At 39.1% G+C, this 22,610-nt stretch overlaps 1 protein-coding gene across 2 annotated transcripts in view; it reads left to right on the top strand.

Moving 5' to 3' along the window:
- bub3 (BUB3 mitotic checkpoint protein) overlaps nt 1-22,610 on the top strand; it is a 59,350-nt gene that overhangs the window by 20,441 nt on the left and 16,299 nt on the right. For both annotated transcript variants that reach the window (XM_063071872.1, XM_063071873.1), the window contains exon 7: nt 5,823-6,039. In XM_063071872.1, coding sequence (XP_062927942.1) covers nt 5,823-6,039 — 217 coding nt within the window. The remainder of the gene's footprint in view (nt 1-5,822; nt 6,040-22,610) is intronic.

The raw sequence follows: 22,610 nt of genomic DNA, 5'->3' as shown, positions 1-22,610 counted from the left end.
GAGCTCAACAACTTAAGTCCCAACAAAGACAAGGCTAAAGAGATAATTGTGGTCTTTAAGGAAGGTGCAGACTGATCACTCAGCATTGCTCATAAACAGCTCCTCCATGGAGGAAGTTAGGAGCACCAAGTTTATGGGAGTGCACATGATGGACAATTTCACCTGGTCCCTCAACACCAGCTTTTAACTTCTTGAGTAGATTCAGGTGAGCAAAGCACTCCTCCTCCTCCCCATTTTAACCAATTATCCTGACCAGCTTATCACCTTCTGGTATGGGAATTCCAAGGCATCTGACTGCAAGACGTATAAAGGATTGCTGAGAGGATCATTGGGGTCTCTCTTCCACTCATCTGGAGTGCTGCATACACCGGGCCCTTAGCATTGTTAAGGATCCCTCCATCCATCTCACATTTTCATTGACATCCTTTGTTAGGCAGGAGATGCCGTAGAATTTGGACAAGTACTGTTAGCTTCTTCCCCCAGGCCGTGAGACTACTGAACTCCCAGCCACCACCCAGATCTCATCTGAAGTAGAATTATACAGTTTGCTTTTTTAGCTTGTTTCGTAAATATACCTTATGCTAAATGTTCTGGAATATTTTATTTAATAATTTATTTGTGGTAATAATTACTTGGTGTATGAGTTACCTTGGTACAAGGGAATGTTTCATTTGGTGATGTACATGTATACAGTTGAATGACAATAAACTTGAACTTTCCTCTGACAACTGACAGCCTGACAGACTGAATGGTCATCTAATATGACGGTACTGTTCATTGAGCTGCTACCTCAGCACCAGTGATCAGGGTTCACTTCTAACCTCCAGTGCTGACCAGAAGGAGTTTACCTATTTTCCCTTTGATCATGTGGGTATAGACCCCCTGGTTTTCTTTCACATGCTAATTGCATGAGGTTGGTACAAATTACCACTTGTACGTAGGTAAATTGTAAAATCTAGGAAGTTGGCATTGTAGGAATCAGATAAAACTTGTAGGGGAATGCAATTTTTTGTGAGGATGCATGGACTTGAAAATGGCCTCCCACGTGGTATAGCAATAAGTGCAGCTCATAGGCAGAGACTAATTGATCTCTTGATGAGTTGCAAATGGAACTGAAACCTTACATTTGCAAATATAGCCATTGCTGGTTCTTCTATTAGAAAGAAACACATGAAGCAAAAAGAGGTGATTGGGCATAGTTCTCTGCCCTGAAGGATATGTTCCGCCCTGAGATTAAAACAAATTATTCTCAACAAACACTTCTATATACCACTATCCTAAATATGACTCTATCCAGTGGACAAGTTTCATTTTGATTTCCAGTGACATTGTCTTTCATCATCATTATCATCATCAGGTGCCGTGCCCAGTTTGAGCTTTGACTGCCATGGCCCACACACTCCTGTTTCAGGTCAAGTGGATCAATTCATTGGTATTCATTTCCAGTTCTCCGGCTGCTGTCACCATCATCATTTGTCTTTGCCTTCCTCTTGCTTTCTTCCCTTCAATCTTTCCCATAATTACCATGCATTGTAACTCCTCTTTTCTAATCACATTTCCAATGAAGTTACGTTGCCTTTTCATGATCTCATACATTATTTCTCTTTTTGTCCTTGCTCTGTTCATGACATCCTCGTTAGATATTCGTTTTGTCCATGATATGTTGTCTTTACTAGAAACATTTATGTAAAGGAAAAAAGGATCACTTGCGATTGATTCTTCGTGCTCGTTTCGTTCCAAGTATTCATAATGTGGCAGTTGGTTCAATTGGGTTATTCTTAAATTTTGTTCCTGGTATACTTTATGCATTTTAGAGTATAGATGCCAGTGTATCTGTTGTGGAACTGGTGGGTGAGGAGTGGAACTGAGACTGAAGACTATCTTTGCTTAAAGCCAGAATGTTAAAGCCAGCATAGCGTTTCCTTTATCTACTGTATTTTTTTATCAGAAAAGAGTTGACTGAAGTTATGTGATGGGAACCACAGTAGGGTACTGGGTTTCATGGCATCTGATAGGAACCAAAAGAGGGTGCTGGCCAACATGAGTTGGCACTGCTAATTGAAGGTGCTTGCAAATTCTTCTGCCTTGTTATGTACACTTATTAGCCAACCTCGTGAGACGAAGGAGGGGCCAGGCCTGGAGTCACCCCATAGTGCCCGGAACCTCCAAGTGTTGCAAACTAATCCCTCTAACACGAAGTCTAACAGGAGGCGGATCAAATGGCCTGCAGCTAACGTGACTTCACTGTGGAAGCAGTTTGATGAAGATGTTAACCAAATTCTGGAGGCAATGGCGAACGGGGGGGGGGGGTGGTGGTGGTTGATAGGAAGCTGCAAACCATGACAACAATTATTGTCAGTATTGCAGCTGAACCGTTCGGATCCTAGCCATATCACAGGCACCACCCTGCGACCAGACATTGTCCTAGTGTCTGAGTGTACTAAGCAAGCGGTGCTGCTGGAGCTGACAGTCCCATGGGAAGATAGCTTGGAAGAGGCCTTTGAAAGGAAGCTCTCCAAGTACGCAGGACTGGTCAGCAACTGTCAGCAGGCTGGATGGAGAGCGAGGTGTCTCCCAGTGGAGGTTGGTTGTAGGGGAATTGTAGCCCGTTCCTTAGTTAGAGCCTTCAGCATTTTGGGCATCGAGGGAGAAAGGAAGAGGAGAGCCATCCGCAGTACCACCGATGTGGCAGAGAGGGCCTCAAGATGGCTGTGGCTCAAAAGATTGGAGCCATGGAGTCATAAGTAGCTAGCCATCTGGACACAAGCTGGGGTCTGATCAGCCCCGGCTGGGTCACCTGGAGGAGGTTGTATGATGTTGAAAGACCTGAAACACCCGATGATTCCAGGAACATCACTGAAGATATGTCCAGAAGCATCAATAGATGTATGTACACAGCTCTGCTGTCATACAGTATAGAATCTCATACTGTGTCCGGTTGTGAGACTCCAAAAATGATGTAGCAGAAGCACAGAGATGTGATATGATTGCTTAGCTCTGTTTATAACACGCTGTCATGACCTTTACAGCAAATCTCTGCCATGCTTGATGGATTAGTTTGGTCTAGCAAATGGCCCTGTGAAATCTATGGTGTAAGGTTGCTAATTGTTAATGGAATTTTGATCTAATAGAAAACAGTATGGATAGAAAATTGAGGAACTTTAAAAATACAGGAAAGCAAGGAAACAAGATAAATTCAATGTTTTTAGGGTTTATGGTATATGATAAATGAAACTCAAAATTGCAGATGTGGAAATTTGAAATAAAATCAGAAAATGCTGGAAACATTCATCAGGTCCGGAATTGTTGTGAAAAGAGAAATCCTAGAACTGGGAAAGTAAATAAACTAGTTTCAATTTGCAGAGGAAAAGATGGATAGGACAAAGGGAATACCTCTGCAAGGATGAAGCCAGGGTTGCTATGGTGACATTAATGAAGCCATCTGTTTGATGGTCTAATGAGGTCTGAGAGAAAGCAGAGAAACTAAAAGGGTAATGTTGAAAATGGGCTGCGGGTCTGGCAGACTGGAGAGAAAAACAGTTAATTTTGCAGATGGATAACTAGCAGAATAATAGAAGAAAATAGATATATTGGTAATGTTGAAGTCTTCAATGTAGGAAATTGAAGAACAGTTTAAAAAATTGTATTATCTGATGATACTGTAATTGTATTTTAACAGACCGGACATTTTAAAGAGTTTATGTGCAATTTGCTGACAATGGGCAAAAACCAGCTTATAAGAATGTGCTAATTATCTAGCACAAGTTCAAAAAAAATTACAGGTTTCCCCCGCTATCTGATGCTAGAGCATTCCTATGAAACCATTCGTAAGCCAAAATAGCGTAAAGCGAAGAAGCAATTACCATTAATTTATATGGGAAAAATTTTTGAGTGTTCCCAGACCCAAAAAATAACCTATCAAATCATACCAAATTGCACATAAAACCTAAAATAACACTAACATATAGTAAAAGCAGGAATGATATGATAAATACACAGCTGTATAAAGTAGAGATATTTAAAATTATGAGGGGGATAGATAGAGTTGATGTGGATAGGCTTTTTCCATTGAGAGTAGGGGAGATTCAAACAAGAGGACATGATTGAGAGTTAAGGGGCAAGAGTTTAGGGGTAACACGAAGGGGAACTTCTTTACTCAGAGAGTGGTAGCTGCGTGGAACGAGCTTCTGGTAAAAGTGGTAGAGGCAGGTTTGATTTTGTCATTTAAAAAAAAAATTGGATGGGTATATGGACGGGAAAGGAGTGGAGGGTTATGGGCTGAGTACAGATAGATGGGACTAGGTGACAGTAAGCGTTCGGCACGGACTAGAAGGGCCAAGATGGCCTGTTTCCGTGCTGTAATGCTTATATGGTTATAGAAATAATGTATGTACAGTGTAGTTTCACTTATCAGAATCAGGAAGATTGAGCCAAAACCGATTTGTAGAAAAAAATTGGCACATACACGCATGTGCACACACCTGCCTGTGCAAGGCTTCATGGTCATGGTAGTCTTTCTGGAGTAAACGTAAGTTTAAAGCAGGCATCTTTTTTCTTAAAAGCGAAAATCCTCTTTCGGTTAGGGAAAACAGGTACTAATGTAAGTCTTTCGTAAAGGTGAAGTTGCGTAAAGTGAATGTTCGGAAAGCGGGGGATACCTGTATTATGAAAGAACTGCCTGCAAACAACTGGCCTTGTAGCCAGAAATTATTCACATTGCAATCTTTATGCAATTTAGGCAGTTCTGAATTTCCAAGAAGACTCCCAAAATGAGGACATTAATGGGCAATTTCTTAAAGTTTTAGTACTTTTTATTTATTTACAAAATACTGATTTTTAGCAAAGTAACCAGCAAATAATGGTGGTGTGGTTTTTAATTTTTCAGTTATTTAAGATGATTTGCTTTTGGATATATTTTCACCAAACTGCTTAAATGTATCTAATGTACTCAGATTGTTATTTGTACCCAGAGCAGAAACAAGTTTCCTTGCTGTTTCTTTACTTGTCTGAATAGGTGGACAACAGTGTCTTGATGACCAACCATCTTGAGCATTTACAAAAGCCTCATAACTTTGAAAGTAACCTTTGTTTAATTTTTGGAGTGACAGATCTTGATGCTGATGATCTGGAAGACAAAATAGATTATAGCAGATGGGGCAATTTGGGAACATTTCTGAACACATTCAGTCTGAAATACTGTGTTTATTCATTCATGGGATGGGACATCATTGGAAAAATTGTTCACCCTTGTTTCCCTTGGAGATGTCTGCTCAGTACCTTAATATCTAAGAAGGCTTTTTAGGTTATGTTTCTCTGTTTTTACCATTGATCTAAATGTTATAAATTATAGCTTTCAGTCTGCGAATGAAAGCCACGAGATTAGTGGAAATGTGTATATTTTAGAAATCTATAAATGCAAAAAAATTGGACAAGAAATAGATTATTTGACCCTTTGAGTCTGCTCTACCATTCAATGCAGTCACAGCTTAAATGCAGCAAGTGCTTGGTTTACATTGAAAACCGATGAACTATGCAGGGTTGATAGAAATTTTTCGTTTTTTACAAATGGGAGTTTCTAACTCTTGTGTTTGACAAGTGATACTGTACTAAAGCACTTTATTTAGAGCACCAGATTTCAAGTAAGACTGATAGGGATTTCAAATGAAGCTTGAGCTTATTTAGTACAGTATATTGACCTTTTAAATGTATTAAAAAACTTAATAACTTGGTGGCCATCAAATCAAGCTAACAGACATAGTTAAAGCGGTGTTTTAAGTATAAGAAATGTAGCAGTAATTTACAGCAAACTTTTTTTTATTTAGGTGGCTCTGATGGATTTGTGAATATCTGGGATCCTTTCAATAAGAAAAGATTGTGTCAGTTCCACCGCTATCCCACCAGTATTGCATCGCTTTCCTTCAGCAATGATGGCTCTGCTATTGCAATAGCATCATCATACATGTATGAAAAAGGTGAAATAGAACACCCTGAAGACACTATCTATATTCGGCAAGTGACAGATGCGGAAACAAAGCCCAAGTGAGTTTCTCCTCAGCTGGCTTTTATCCTTTCTACCATTTGTCCAAACATTTATTAATTTTTCTAATTTCACAAAAGAAATTGATGTTGAGTAGATAACACAGTTGCTAGCAGAGCTAGTATTGATTTTATCTTGTTCTCCCAAGCTTTCAATATCCGTTGGATGATAGACGTCATATTGATAAAAATGTGCCTACTTGTTTTCTCAGACAGTATGTCAAATGTATCTTTTTGTGCAATGTTGCTTAGAACAAATGCTTGGTCTTTTACATTAGAAATATTCTCTCATTTTCATTCTGTGTAACATTGTTCAATTATAGAAGACTCAAACATTGAAATCTGCGCAATTTTCAGCAGTGATCAGTAAAAAACAGCTATTAAAATTGCAGTGTATGAAATGTTTCAGCTGCTCAGGTATGCTGATTCTTGGTCTAGCTGTAAGTTCATCAGACATTCAATCTGAATTTGTGTGGAAGAAGACCGAAAAGATGACAAAGCTATCTACCATAATTCTTCATGTTTTAACCAGTTGTAAATAAACCTATTTCAGAGGTTGAAGCATACTCAAATTTCCCTATCAAGTTGGCTTGTATGCATTTATTTTGTACTTTAATGTTTAAAATTTCAATAAAAGATAAAAATGATTTTTTTATTTGAGGGTTTCTGTATTACTTTCTGGTTTAAGTGCTGAATTGTACACATATCAATGGAGACAGATGCAGATACATAAAATAAGACATTTGGCACTTCACCTGATGCTTACTAATTGTAAGCTTGATTTTCTTAATCCTTTCTTGAAAAATATTAAAGGGTTAATCTGCATGAAACTTGCTTAAAAGTCAATAAATTCTAGGATTTGGAAGATTAACAAGTTAATAGAAAAGTGAGGAAGAAAATAGCAGAAAACCTATCTACAGAAATGGGAGTTTGTAATTATAGATGAAAATATACCAGAAGGCACTTGAACAACATAATCAACTGCTCAGGTAACAATGCTCGTCCTCCAGAACAGTGTGAGGTGTTTTCGTTAGGTTGAACTACTGCAGAAGCAACTGGGCTTTGTATCTGCAAACCTTGCATATGATTTCTAAGCTTCCTATTCTGCCTCTAGGTGATGTTATCAGCTGCGCTGCCTGGCCTGAGCACCCTTGTTGAGATGCTGGAAGAGGTTGTATAGGATAGCTTGACACTTCTAGATCTTTGTGACCAATTAGTTATTTTCCAGTTGGGGAATGGAAAGACAAAAGAGAAGATAAAACAGAATTTTACTGGTGTTTATTTTATGATCAGCTTCAACATATGTCTGATGAAGGAACATCATAATCAAAAAATCTTTTTAGCAGACTCCATACCCTTTTTTTGGCCAAGCTGATTTTATAATCCTTGAAAACACTGCTTGAGATTTCTTCGGTCTGCATAGTTTTCTAATGGACTTGAAAGAACAGATGCATTTCTTGGTTTCAAACACTCGAGTCTTAGTTAATCCTTTACACAATTACAAGAAAGATGATGGTCCTTGAAGGGCACAGGTTATTCTGCTAGACAGCCTTAGTTTTATTTGTAACCCATTTGCCCTAAAGCTTTATTTTCTAACTTGTAGCAGCATTTTATGGAGCTGTATCTGACCTCTTGGCTTTTAGATGTGGTGGTGGATGGTTGAGTTGCAGTGCATTCTATACAAGCAGAAACTACACCTGCAAACGTTTCTCTTAATTTGCAGCTTGGGTGTTAACAGTTTCTACTTGTGCTCTAGCCATTTGCATTGAACTGTGGAGAAACAAACAGCTTAATTACAGTTGCTCACATCAAAGTTGCTGGTGAACGCAGCAGGCCAGGCAGCATCTCTAGGAAGAGGTGCAGTTGACATTTCAGGCCGAGACTCCTTCGTCAGGATCGTACCTCTTCCTAGAGATGCTGCCTGGCCTGCTGCGTTCACCAGCAACTTTGATGTGTGTTGCTTGAATTTCCAGCATCTGCAGAATTCCTGTTGTTTAATTACAGTTGCTCTTGATTAGATTGTGATTGGGGAGTGCTGTGTAACATTGAATAAAGTGTTGGGTTGCAAGTCTGTTACCACATTACAGAATGGATAACTGTAAAGGGGGGGGGAGAGACTGATTATTACATATTTATAACAGGCTCACAGCTGATGTAAGACTAATCTAAAATTTAGCTGGGTGTAATTTAAAGAATACCATACAAAATAAATGCAGGAGTAGATCACCTGGCCTCAAGCCTGCCCTGTTACTCAGTATGATTATGGCTCTTATACCCAGGTCTCATCTCCTCTGTGCCAGAACCCTCACCTAATCTTCCAAAATTTTATCTACTTCCACTTTAAGTTCTAATGAACTACCCTTCATAATTCTCTGGAGTAGAGAATTCCAGAGACTCACTAACCTCAGGGTATTGGGGAAGAGAATGGAATTTCTGTGCATCTCTTATCAAGAAGCAAAGAGACTCCCAATAGTGAAAACATCTCAACATCTATCCTCTCATGTACCCTTCAGAGCAATGTTATAATTATATCACCCTTTATTCTCCTAAACTTGAATACAGACCTGACCTGCCAAACCTCTCTTGATAGGGCAGTCCTCTCATTACAGGAGTTGGTCTGATGAATCTCTTCTGGTCTGCTTCCAGATCAATGCAAAGGAACTGAAGTTATGTGTGGTATTCCCAAGTTTGGCTTCGCTAACACCCTGTACAATGGTAACAAAGCTTTCCTTTTCCTCTGCAATAAAGATCAATATTTATCCTCTTAACCAGCAGCATCTGCTTGCTAACCTTATGTGGTTCATGCACAGGAACAATGAGATCTCTATTTATTTGCAGTCTCTTTCCATTGTGATAATGTGGTCAGATGTGTATTTAGTGACTGAGATGTGGTTGGTTTACTCCTTATTTTTTGAGATTTTGTTTATTCACACTGACACATTTGTTGCTGACATGGAGAGTGATAGATTGAGTGGGTATTGAGCAAATCAAGGGATATGATCATAATCCTACAAAGTAGCCCTGATGAAAGATCAACCATATTCTCAACAGGTGTGGTGCAGGCTTGATAAACTGGATGGTATGCTTCCATCGTGTTTGTAAATTTTTACAGCAGGAACAGTGATGGGCATGATTAGATGTGCAACACAGATACTGTTTGGAATATCTTAATTAGGCTGTAGGATGAATAAAATTGGAGATTGCTGATCAGGAAGCTATGACATGCCCAATATTAAATTGACAATTGCTTTGACCAATTACACATTTCTGGAAGAGAGGGGAAATTATCTCCTCTGGAATCTATTTTAGTTCCGTTCCGCTAGAAGACAAGATGTCAACTGCAATCAAAGGAACTAGTGCAGTTCATTTAATTATAATTAAAAAGGAAGATGCTACACAAATTTGTCCTGATGAATATTTTTTGAATAATTTTGGGTGTATGTTATCAATATGAATATCTTTATCCATGCCTATTAAATGGCTCCTACTAAACAAGAATACAGAATATACAGTGCCTATTAGAAGTATTCATCCCCTTGGAAGTTTTCATGTTTTATTGTTTTACAATGTTGAATCACAATAGATTTAATTTAGTTATTTTTGACACTGATCAACAGAAAAAGATTTTTTTTGCATCAAAGTGAAAACATAATCTACAAAGTGATCTAAATTAATTAGAAATATACAACACAAAATAATTGATTGCTTAAGTATTCACCACCTTAAATATGATACACCAACTCATCACTGGTGCAGCCAATTGGTTTTAGAGGTCACATAATTAGTTAAATGGAGATCACCATGTGCAGTCAAGTTGTTTCAATTTGTTGTAGTAAAAATACACCTGTACCTGGAAGGTCCAACTGCTGGTGAGTCGGTATCCTGGCTAAAGCTACACCATGAAGACAAAACACTCCAAGGTTATTGAAAAGTACACGTTGGGATAGATACAAGAAAATTTCCAACTTACTGATTGTGCCTTGGAGTACAGTTAAGTGAATCATCCAGAAATGGAAAAAATTTAGCACAGCTATAAATCTGCCTAGAGCAGGCCGTCCTCAAAAACTGAGTGACTGTGCAAGAAGGGGATGAGTGAAGGAGGCCATCAAGAGACTTATGACAACTCTGGAGAAGTTACAATTTTCAGTGGCTGAAATGGGAGAGATTGCGCATATATCAACTGTTGCCTGGGTGCTCACCAGTGGCAAAGAGAAAGCCACTGTTGAAAAAAAACTCTAATGAAATCTCGGCTAGAGTTTGCCAGAAGGCATGTGGGAGACTTTAAAGTCAGCTAGAAGAAGGTTCTATGGTCTGATGAAACCAAAATAGAGCTTTTTGACCATCAGATTAAATGCCATGTTTGGTGTAATACAAACACTGCACATTATCAAAAACACACCATCCCTACCATGAAGCATGATGGTGGTTGCATCATGCTCTAGGGATGCTTCACTTTAGCGGGCCCTGGAAGGCTTGTGAAGCTAGAGGGTAAAATGAATGCAGCAAAATACAGGTTCACAATCCCTTATCCGAAATCCTTGGGACCAGTTGCATTTCGGAATTCAGAACCCTTCCCCCCCCCCACCCCCGATACCAAAAAATACGTATGCTCAAGTCCCTTATTTAACTGGTCTCAGTGCAGTGGACTTTAGGACCCAGCGGTGCACCAAACCTATACACATCCTCCCATATACTTTAACTCATCTCTACATTACTTATAATACCTAACACAATGTAAATGCTATGTAAGTAGTTGTTATACTGCATTGTTTAGGGAATAATAACAAGAAAAAAATTTATTTCCAACAAAAACATTCAATAAAACAAAAAATATACAGCTTCAAACAAACCGAATCAAACATGTGGTAAATGACTATTTGCAATAAATGTAGAACGCCACTGTCACTGTAAAACTTCAGTAACTTGTCTTTCTGTTTATTTAAATCATATGCAGTGGTAGTTCTGACACTATTTTCTTCAGTAAGACGCCGCACAGACACACCACGATCAAGCTTCTGCAATAACTCCACTTTCTGCGTTATTGATAATGATAGATGCTTCCTTCTCTTTTTCTCATTGTTACCCATAGGGGTATCTGCAGCTCTTTTTGACATTTTCACAGTGAAATTAAACACAAAGTCAACAGTGTACACAAAATATCAGCGAACAGCAAATGCATGTGTAACCAGTATGAGCGCTGAGCCACAACTGACATCTGGCGGCCTCTGCTTGTGCTGCCACGTCACACCTGAGTGACGTAAGCTGTTGGCGAAAAAAACTTCGGTTTTTGGAGCTTTTTGGATTTCAGAATTTTGGATAAGGGAATGTGCACCTGTACAGGGAAATCCTGGAGGAAAACCTGATGCAGTCTGCAAGAGAAGTGTGAATTGGGAGAAGATTTGTTTTCCTGCAAGACAATGACCCCAAACATAAAGCCAAAGGTACACAGGAATGGCTTAAAAACAGTAAAGTCAATGTGCTGGAGTGGCCAAGTCTGAGTCCAAGCTTCAATCCAATTGAGAATTTGTGGTTAGGCTTGAAAAGGGCTGTTCACTCATGATCCCCGTGCTATCTGACAGAGCTGGAGCAGTTTTGTGAAGAAGAATGGGGTAAAATTACAGTGTCCAGATGTGCAAAGCTGGTAGAGACCTATCCACACAGACTCAAGGCTGTAATTGCTGCCAAAGTGGCACCTACTAAATACTGACTTGAAGGGTGTGAGTAATTACGCAATCAACAATTTTGTCTTTAATAATTGTAATAAATTTATATCAATTTGTAGAAATTTGTTTTCACTTTGACACAATAGTGTCTTTATCTGTTGATCACCATTAAATAAGCCAAATTAAATCCACTGTGATTCAATGTTGTAAAACAATAAAACATGAAAACTTCCAAGGAGGGTGAATATTTTTTAACGGTACTGTACATGTTGAATGACTGCCATAGTTAAAATTGTGATGGATTTGACCTGCAAAACACTTCCAGCACCTTACATGAAGTACCTTTTATTACCATTCCATCCAGGTGTTTGGAGGGAATATTTTGCAGATAGCAGCTGGCATATTCCTTTCATGATTTTTAAAAGAATCTTTTACATGACTTACTGTTTCTGTGGTTTGTAGGACTGGATGTCATATGTTTTGAAGTATGCGCTTTATGGATTCTGGTTTGAGGTTTAATAGATTTGGTTTGGGTTTTCTGTAGTATTCTAGCCAGAGGTGTCTTTGATCTGTTTTTTTTTTGCTGGAATATGGCTTCTTTGTTTATGAATATTAATTATTGGATAGTAAATAAAGCTTTTGGGATCCTTATCCTGTTAAAATTTTGCTCAATTTGTACTTGCACCATAGTTAGATAATTAGGAGAGTGCCGTGTTGCAGAGATTGCAGTATGTAATCTAAGTTCTTAGTTCAGTGCAGTACTGGAAGTCATGCATGCAAGAGGTTTGCTTTTAAAAGAGAAATTCACCCGTCCTTTAAAGTAGATGAGGTAGTCTTAAAGGTACTATTTGCAGATTTTGGCTTAGGAAGCAAAGGAGAAGTTATTTTTTAATTGTTATTTCTAAGGGTTTTTAATTATAGTTTAACTTTTTATTAGTGACTTCATTTTTAAAGTCATTTTCAAGATCGCTCTATGTCAGACCATTTAAATTGCAGACTTACCTTTTGTCTGGGCCTGGTTATTGCTGGAGTAAAGTATAAGTTGTTAATGTTGATATTCTGCATCCTTTGTCTCAACTTTATTTCAACTGTACTGCATTGAGATATCTAAGATCATAAAGTATCTCTATGTTGCATTCTCCCCTAAGCTGAGGAGCAATCACTTTCTTGATTTCTATTGTTGACAAGTTATATATAAATTACAGGTTGAGTACCCCTTATCCAAAATTCCAAAATCCAAAAATCTCTGAAATTTGAAATTTTTTTGGTTACCGATATAATGTCACAAATGGAAATTTCCACAAGGTGCTACGAGGGTTCCCAGGCAATGTGCAGGTCTCTGTGCACCACAGACAGTTCTGAGAAGTGATCTCACATATGTAATGAACAGACATTAATGGAAAAATAGAAAAACACTGCAGAAAGTGAAAAATGAAGATCATGTATTGAAAGGGTGAATTCATTAGTGCTGGAGTAAACATAACTGCTTAATGGTATGCTGATCATGAAACAAGTAATGATCTATCACAAATTGAAAAATGGAAGGTAATTGTTTTGTGTACAAATTATTTAAATTATGCTATATTTATGTTATATGTCTTCATATTTATATATCTGCTGCCAGAGAAGGAAACTGGTGGCCTACCACTGCATGGCAGCTCATTGTGTCCAGAGAACAGGTCTTTTGTATTCGAGTGGTCTCTCTCTTTTGATGTCAGAGGATGTTACCGAAGTTCTGCGTTTATGGTTTGGACTATGGAATATGGACTTTTTCAGTCTTATAGCTTTTATAGTCTGTGTTTTCGCCTGTTCTTTCTCGTTTTTTTTAAGTTGGGGAAGGCGGTTTGATGTTCTTGTATTATGTTATTATTGTGGGGAGGTTGTTTGTGAGCTGATGTTCCTGTGTTTTGTACGGGGAAGAGAGTTGATTTTCTTGTTGTGTTTTGTTCCAATCTTTTTGTACAGGGGTAGGGATTAATGTTGAGTTTTGTGTGGGGGAAGGGGTTTTTGGGGTTGATAATAGTGTTGCCGTTCTATTTTTTGTGCAAGGGGGTCGGTTTACTGTTTCTCTTTGAACAACTTCCATAATTTTCTTTGTTTCATGGCTATCTCTGAAAGACGAATCTCAGAGTTCTATACTGCATACATACCTTAATAATGATATATGTGGTCGTGGGCAGCCAATCAACTGACAGTCTGTGGAGGACTCAGCTCCATCAAGTCAGACTGTCCACTCTGTGAGCTTCACGCCAGCTGTACATAAGATGAATATGTAATGTAAACAGATTTCATGTTTAGGCTTGAGTTCTATCCCCAAGGTATCTCATTATATAGGTGCAAATATGCTGAAATCTGAAACACTTCGGGCCCATTTTGGATAAGGGATGCTCAACTTGTATTTTCTTGGTCTAAATACTAATGCATAGGCTTGACTCATTTACTCTGCCAGTACCTTTGCTAATAATAGGAGTCATGAGGCATATTATCACTTCCAGAGTACCATCTGCATTAAGCATTCATTGTGCCATAATATTGAAAGACTTGTCTTCTGAAAAGTAATTTGCTGCACAACATCTAGATGTGGTGCCAGATTTTAATTGTGTAGGGATCATTTGAAAATTACAGTTTTGCCTCCTTGGATAATCAGAATATCTTTTTGCCATTTACAAAATCCTTTGCTTTGTAGTCCCTATAATGGCACAATTATAAAACAATGTTCTTATCTGAGTTGGGAAGTGGGCTAAATTACAATGTCTTGATTTTAAAACTCTCTGTAGAATCATGGTTATTCAAGCACAGGAGGCAGCTCTTTGCCCAATTGAGTGTGTGCTAGCAGTTTATCCCATTCTGCAGCTTTTTTTCGATGGCCTTGCGAAGGTTTTCCTTTGCTGTTACCCAGTTCCTTTTGAAAGTCATAATAGAATTGTGATGCAGTCTTGCATGAAAATAATTTTACTAATGTCTCTTTTACACCTTTAAACATCTGAGCACATATGTCTAAAGGCCTCTGTTTCTCAATTGCACTCGAACTATATATTGCAAAATGCTAGTTTGCAATGCTATTCTAATCCATTTAATGTCTTTGTGAAAGTTGTTTTATTAAACAAAGAGAAAACAGTTTCCTATTAAAGGAAATACAACTCCCATAGACCTACTGCTAGAGGAGACCCCAGTTGACAACAAATGCGAGAATCATCAATAACCCTTTAATAACATTTGTGACCACAGTTCAAATGGGAAGTCCACTCAATTGATCTAAGAAATGAATGGTCGTCCAGCAATTCAGGATTCTCTCATTTCCTCTGCTGTTCAATATTCCTGGCAACATTGAATGAAAGGGTATTTTTAGCTTTTGGCCCTTGGCACTACTTACAATCTCTTTCCAAAGTCCTTTCCAGCAGTGGAAAATCTTATATACACATGGTCCTAAAACTTCTGGTCACCATGACAAGTTGCTGTAGCAAACAAGCTTTAAGCCATTTAACACATTAGCCATTACCACGGGTGGTTTTTAACACCATTAGCTGCAAGTATCACAATATTAATAAACCAAGTAGGATATATAATACTATTCTAAACTGATCACAAAATGCTTCCCGCCTTCGGTGTCACACTACATATTCCACTGTATATTACTTTTGCCTAGAATGTGCAGAACTGGCACTGCCCCCCTTGCTCCCCTCACACCTAAACATCTACAGGCTGGGTTTGGAGGGCCTGTCTTGTTAGCCTCCTGCCTACTCAACTAGCCCCAAGCACAGAGGAAGTATGTTATTTGAGCTTTTTAATGTCTGGGTATATTTAAAACAGAGATTGATAGTTTCTTGATTAGTAAGGATCAAAGGTTAAGGGGAGAAGACAGGAGAATGGAATTGTGGGGGGAAATAAAGCAGCTATGATCAAATTGCAAAGCAGGCTCAATAGGCAGAATAGTCAAATTCTCCTCCTACAGCTATGGACCTAAGGAATTTATAGATTCTGAAAAGTATTAAAATTGAAGCCAAAAAAAAAAACAGTAAGTTAAATTAGTCAGCAGGTTTTTGGATCCTACATTAGTATTGGCCATGCATAGGGTCTGATTGGCAGTACTACACTGTGATGCTGTGCAATCTCAACAGCATTCGTAGCAGCTCAAGTCTCATAGTTGTACCCAGACCCTCAGCACATATGAATAGCATTGAGTAATGCTTCAGTTTAAATGGCTGAAAACTGATAGTTATGAACAAAAGTGCTGGTTACAGTCAGGGCAGTTTAGTCTTCTGCCTCTTCCCATCCTTCTTACCAGAGCGTATCTACCCATCCCACAAGCTGGAAAGGTTTCATGAAACTCAATAAATTTGATACTCTGCAATTGTCTTCTGGTAAAATACACAAGAATGATTTTGAATTAGTTGTAAAAGATGATTAAATTTGTGCAGTTGGAATTGGTTATTGAAATCAAAATATTATCATGACAAGGTTGGTCTGTATTTACAGAGATAGTTTGCAAGCGGCCTTCTACATCCCTATGTAGCAGATGGCTTGCAATTTCCTGGATAGTTCCAGAGAAGTATGGTTAAGGATGGGCTCCTGGGAATTACTGAGATTTTAATTTGATTAGGTAACAAAAATATAGCCATTAATAGTAATTGTGGCATCATTTCGTGACTGGAAGCAATTGGCCATTGGCAAACAATTGGTCCCAGTGGGAAGACTGCAACCGCGTAATACTCAGGCAAAAGCAGAGTTAAGCCACTTATTTATAATTTTTTTTAATGGTAATTGCATTGCATTAGAGCAAATGTCGACTCAGACAATTTTTATTTAACTGAATTTAATGAACAAACCAAAAATGAGTTTAATGGGTTAGGAAAATTTCCAGCAACTAACTGAAATACCCTAAACCAGGAATTGACTGTAATAGCTTAATGATTATTCCTTTTTGGTGCATCAGAGTTATACAGAAAGCTATACAGAATGCCAATCTCAGCCCATTTTTGAAACTGGGCTCATAAAATGTAGCTGTCTAAATATCTTTATTTGCACTTCCAAATAAATTTAAGCTTGTATTTTTTAAAAATCTTAATTGAACATTGAGACATGCCTTTATTTCTCCAGATCCTAAGAAAGGAAGATCTGAAATATAACATTTTTATTTGAACATTATTAATTTTGTATTGGGTGAGTAAAATTTAATTGCAGTCTCAATTAAACTGGAGAGGCATTCACTGGTGAAAAATATAATTAATCATGCAAGAACCTTTTCAGATACTGATATAAGGACAATGTGAATTTGTGATTGTTATCAGAAGCATATGTAACAACAGGGTTTCACTTCCAGATGAGCTCAGTGCCTTCTGTACTTGCTTTGACTGTCAAAACATGGAGGAACCTTCACGAACTCCCATAACCCTCAGTTACTTTGAGGCTGATGTGAGAGCATCCTTCAGGAGAGTAAACCCATGGAAAGCATTCCTTAGAAGATTGCAAAGATTTGGCATGACATCTAAAACTTTGACCAGTTTCCATGGATGTGTGGTGGAGAGTATATTGACTGGTTGCATCATGACCTGGTATGGAAACACCAATGCCCTTGAACGGAAAATCCTATTAAAAAAAAAGCCCTCCCCACCACTGAGCACATCTACATGGAGCACTGTCGCAGGATAGCATCATCATGGAACCCCACCACCCAGGTCATGCTCTCTTCTTGCTGCTGCCATCAGGACTCACACCACCAGGTTCAGGAACAGTTATTACTCCTCAACCATCATGCTTTTGAACCAGTGGAACAACTTAACTCAACTTCACATGTGCCCTCACTGAATTGTGCCCACAACTTATGGAGTCACTTTCAAGGATCTTCATTTCATGTTCTCAATAGTTATTACCTTATTATTATTATTATTACTATTTCTTTTATATTTGCACAGTTGGCTGTCTTTTGCATATTGGTTTAATTATTCCTGAATTATTGTCTTGTGGAATCAGAGTCTGTTGCCTTGATCAACCATCAGAAATGCTATCTGGGGCACATTTTAACGATGTGTAATCCTTGGTGCTGGTGGGAAAGCTTTCCAACACTGTGGTTTCTGTTTCCCAACCTGAATTCATATTTCTAAACAGGTACACAAACATTTAAGCCAAAATTATATTCTGTGCAAAGCTCAAGATATCATACGTTACAGGAACTGTAGGCGAACATGAATAAAGGCCTTTCTTGCATTAGCTCCAGTATTGTGCAGAAAGTCATACATGCCATGGATCAATGAGATGTGATAGAGAGAAAGGTCTAGAGGAGGGTGCTGGGTTGAGCTGGTGTCTGAGATTTGGGAAGTTGGGAGTTGGAATAAGTATGCTGTCAGGGATTTCAGGGATATTAGAGTACAGAACAATATGGAAGTGAGGAAGTTGGGTGGGAGGGAGTGAGAGAATGCACCAAAAATAAAACAATGCTTAAACTTTACTCCCTTGTACACCTCAGCTATTGCACAAGTGTGGTCACTATTAAAATAAGGTAGACCTCAGCTTGGCTTGTATGGCTTGGATTAAAGTGGTTTGTGCTATTTGTGGGCCTCAAATACGTAAGGAGAATTTTGGTTGAATTTCCCGGTTTGTGTGTACTGCACAAAAGACCCAATAACATTCACTCAGTGAGTTTTCAAATAAATATGTTTGCTTGGTGCACAATAATTTCTAGTCCTTTATATTATCTTTTTGTGTGCTGAATAGCTTGTGCATCATCACTTATCTGTTTCCCATACTGATACTAATATTTTTCACTAGTATTAGAGGTAAAGGCAATAAGCAGACTGTGCAGAGAAACCCTGTGACTGTTACCCTCAATAACAAAAATACTCCTGTGGTTACTGTTGGGATAACCTATGAGTGGAAACTTGCAGCGACCAGGTCTCTGGCACAGAATGGGGGAGAAGAGGAGATGGTCATGACAGAGGATTCAGTAGTTAGGGGAATAAATAGGGAATCCTGTAGATATGAAAGAGTTTCCTTGATAGCATGTTGCCTCCCAGGTCAGGGTCAGGGATGGCCTTGACAGAGTTCATAGCATTTTTAAGGAGGACGTGAGCAGTCAGAAGTCATAGTACATTTTGGTTCCAACAATAGGGATGAGGTCCTGAAGAGTGAGTATAGGTTGCTAGGTACGAAACTAAGAAGCAGGACCTCAAGGCTTGTAACCTGTACCATGTAACAGTGAGGGGAAGAATAGTATGATTTGGTAGATGAATGTGTGGCTGAAGAATTAGTGCAAGGGCTTGGGTTTCAGATTTGTCCATCATTGGGTTCTCTTCTAGGGAAAGTATGACTTGTACAAGAGGGATGATTTACAAGGAAGGAACTTGAAGGGAACCACTGTCCTTGTGGACATGTTTACTAGAGTTGTTGGGGAAGGAGTTAACTACGCTTGTTGGGGTTTGGAATCAGAGTGATAGGTCAGATGATGGAGCAGTTGTAAAGGTAGATGCAACATATAGAGAGACTGAGGAAGGAAGGGCAGTGGATAGGGCATAGATGCAATCAATTAAATGGGTTGAAATATGTTTACTTTAATGTGAGAAGGACCAGGAACAAGGATGATGAACTCAGCATGGATCAATACATGGAACTATGCCATTACAGGGACTTGGCTGTCACAGTGGCAGGAATGGCTGCTGGAATTTCCAGGACTTAGAATGAAGTACAGCGATTCAAGGAAGGAAGTAAAAGAAGTGGGGAAGTGCAATTGTTATTAAGGGGTAGTATCGCAGCTGCAGAAAGGGAAGACATTGTGGAAGGATTGTTGATTGAGTCAGTGTAGGTGGAAGTCAGAAACAGGAAGGGAGCAATCACTATTGGAAGTATTCTATCGACCCCACAAGAGCAACATAGATTGAGGAAACTATCATGGCCTTGGACAGGGATAGGAGCAGGTAGTATGGGAAAGTATTTAATTGGAGGAGTACTTACTATGATGCTGTTAGGCAGGAACTCAAGAACATAAGTTGGGAACAGATGTACTCCGGGAGTGTGGAGGTAATTCAGGGAGCACTTGCATGGGGTTCTCCATAGGTTTGTCCTGTTAAAGTAGGGAAAGGATGGTAAAGTGAATGAACCATGGTTGATGAGATGTGGAACATCTCGTCAAGAGGAAGAAGGAAGCATACTTAAGGTTTAGGAAACAACTATGACACCGGGGCTCTTGAGAGTTGTAAGATATTCAGGATGGAACTTAATTAGGGACCGAGAAGAGCTAGAAGGGGGCATGGGTAGGCCTTAGCAGGTAGGATTAAGGAGAGGTTTACTGTCAGTCTAGTCACCCTTCTGTTTTTCATCCTAAAATTAGCCAAACAGGGTTAAAAGAGGAAATATGCCTAGAGTCAGAGGAGATAGGAGAGGTCCTTAATGAATACTTCGCTTAGTGAGAGGGCCTTGACGAATGTGAGGTCAGCATAAATTGTTAGTATGCTGGAATATATCAAGACTAAGACACATGATGTACTGGAACTTTTGAAAAACGTTAGGATGCATAAGTCCCTGGAGTTACGAGGCAAGCAAAGGAAGAGATTGCTGTGCCTTTGGCGATAATCTTAGCTTCCTCACTAGCACGTTAAGCCTTTGTTCACAGAAGGTAATAGGGATAATCCTGGGAATTATAGACCCATGAGTTCTGGTCATTCACTACAGGTAGGATGTGGAAACTATAGAAAAGGTGCAGAGGAGTTTTACAAGGATGTTGCCTGGATTGGGGAGAATGCTTTATGAAAATAAGCTGAGTGAACTTGGCTTTTTCTCCTTGGAGCAACAGAGGATGAGAGGTGACCAGATAGGGTTGTATAAGATGATGAGAGGCATTGATCGTGTGGATAGTCAGAGGGTTATTCCCAGGGCTGAAATAGCTAACACGAGAGGGTACAGTTTTAAGGTGCTTGGAAGCAGGTACAGGGGAGATGTCAGGGGTAAGTTTTTTATGCAGAGAGTGGTGAGTGCGTGGAATGGGCTGCCGGCAGTGGTGGTGGAGGCAGAAACGATAGGGTCTTTTAAGAGACTCCTGGATAGGTCCATGAGCTTAGAACAATAGTATGCTATGGGTAACCCTAGGTAATTTCTAAAGTAAGTACATGTTTGGCACAGCATTGTGGGCTAAAGGGCCTGTTTTGTGCTGTAGGTTTTCTATGTTTCTTTGAATCTTACATCAGTTTTGGGCAAACTAATGGAGAGGATTCTTAGTGACAGGATTTACGAACATTTGGAGAAACATTGTCTCATTAGGGCTAGTTGGTATGGCTTTGTGAGGGGCACATTGTGCCTTTTGAGTCTGATTGACCTCTTTGAGGAAGTAACAAAAAAAATTGATGAAGGTAGGGCAGCGGTTGTGGTGTATAGGGATTTTAGAAAGGTGTTTGACAAGGTTCCCTATGGTAGCTCAATCAGAAAGTCAGGATGCAATGAGATCCAGGGAAACTTGGCTGTGTGGTTTCAGAACTGGCTTACCCTCAGAAGGCAGAGGGTGGTAGTAGATGGAGCACATTCAACTTGGCAATCTATGGCTACTGGTGTTCCACTCTTTTGGGAATCCTGCTCTTTGTGATTTATATAAATGACTTTCAGTAGATGAGAAAGTGGAAGGGTGTGTTAGTAAGTTTGAAGATGACATGAAGATTGGTGGTGTTATGGATAGTGTAGAGCAGCCTTTCTCAATCTTTTTCCCCTGGAGGAATCCTTGAAATAACTTTCAGGTTCCGGGGAACCCCTGAGTAAAAATTATTATATCTACAGCTCACAGTATGTTAGTATGATCAGTAAGTTGTAAGTTTCCTTTTAAATCCAAGAGTCTTGTCACTTGAAGTCAAAACATTTTCTCTAAGGCCTTGCAGAGACTTGTTCAACTGGTTCATATGATGAAAAATGTCTGCTAAGTAGGCTAGTTTCTGCAGCCAGTCTTCATCTTCAAAGCGCTCAGCAAAATCTGGCCTACTATTTTCTTGAAGGTACTCCTGCAATTCACCATCCAGCTCAAACACCCTGTTGAAAACTCTCCCTCTGCTAAGCCACTGGCTTTTTGTATGTGGCAGGAGACTCGTGTGTCCTTTGTCCAGATTTTCACACAGTTCTTTAGACATTTTCGAGTGAACAGGTCTTTGTTTAACCATCTTTGTAGCATCATCCAGAACTTTTTTCATTTCATCTCCAAGAGTTTTTGACATCAGCATCTCTCTGTGAAGAAAGTGTGTTGTGACAATGTCAGGATTTTCTTTTTTTTACAAGAGAAGTGAAACCTCTCATGGAGCCAACCATTGATGGGCACCATTAGTACAGATGCCAACACAGTTCCTACAAGACAGACCCTTTGTTTCCAGATATGAGGACAAAACATTAAATATACCTTGGCCTTTGCTTGTTTCGGGCAGCTCTTTGTAACAGAAAAAGTTTTCTTGAATTTCACCATCATTTACAAATCTTACAAATGCTACAACATGATATTTATTGGTGAAATCTGTTGACTCAATAACCTGGTTAGAGAAGCTGCTGTTTTTCAGTTTATCACACAGACAAAACCTCTTCAGCATCACGTGACATGTCATCAATACATCGACTTGTAGTACCGTTTGAGAGTGAAACCTTTTCAATTTCTTGTACTGCATCTTGTCCTAACATTTTACCCACTTTAATTTTACATGCTGGCATTAGGTTCTCACCAGCTGTGTGACTTTTCCTTTTCTGGGTAATAAGTTCAACTGATTCGTGGCGCATAAAAATTCCTTCTTTAAAATGAAAATTTCCCCTCCAATTTTCTACTACACTGGTCAAGTTTGTTTGCTCCCATAAGACAGTCGGCAGCACACAAGGGGAAGCTGGGAGAGGTAATTTGGGAGGGAGTGGCTGACATCACAGCCCAAGTTGGGTGAGTCCACTCAATGCTTGGAAAACGCACTT

This window comes from Mobula hypostoma, chromosome 19, assembly GCF_963921235.1.
Source record: "Mobula hypostoma chromosome 19, sMobHyp1.1, whole genome shotgun sequence".
NCBI lineage: Eukaryota > Metazoa > Chordata > Chondrichthyes > Myliobatiformes > Myliobatidae > Mobula > Mobula hypostoma.
This window is presented reverse-complemented; position numbering and strand designations above follow the sequence as displayed.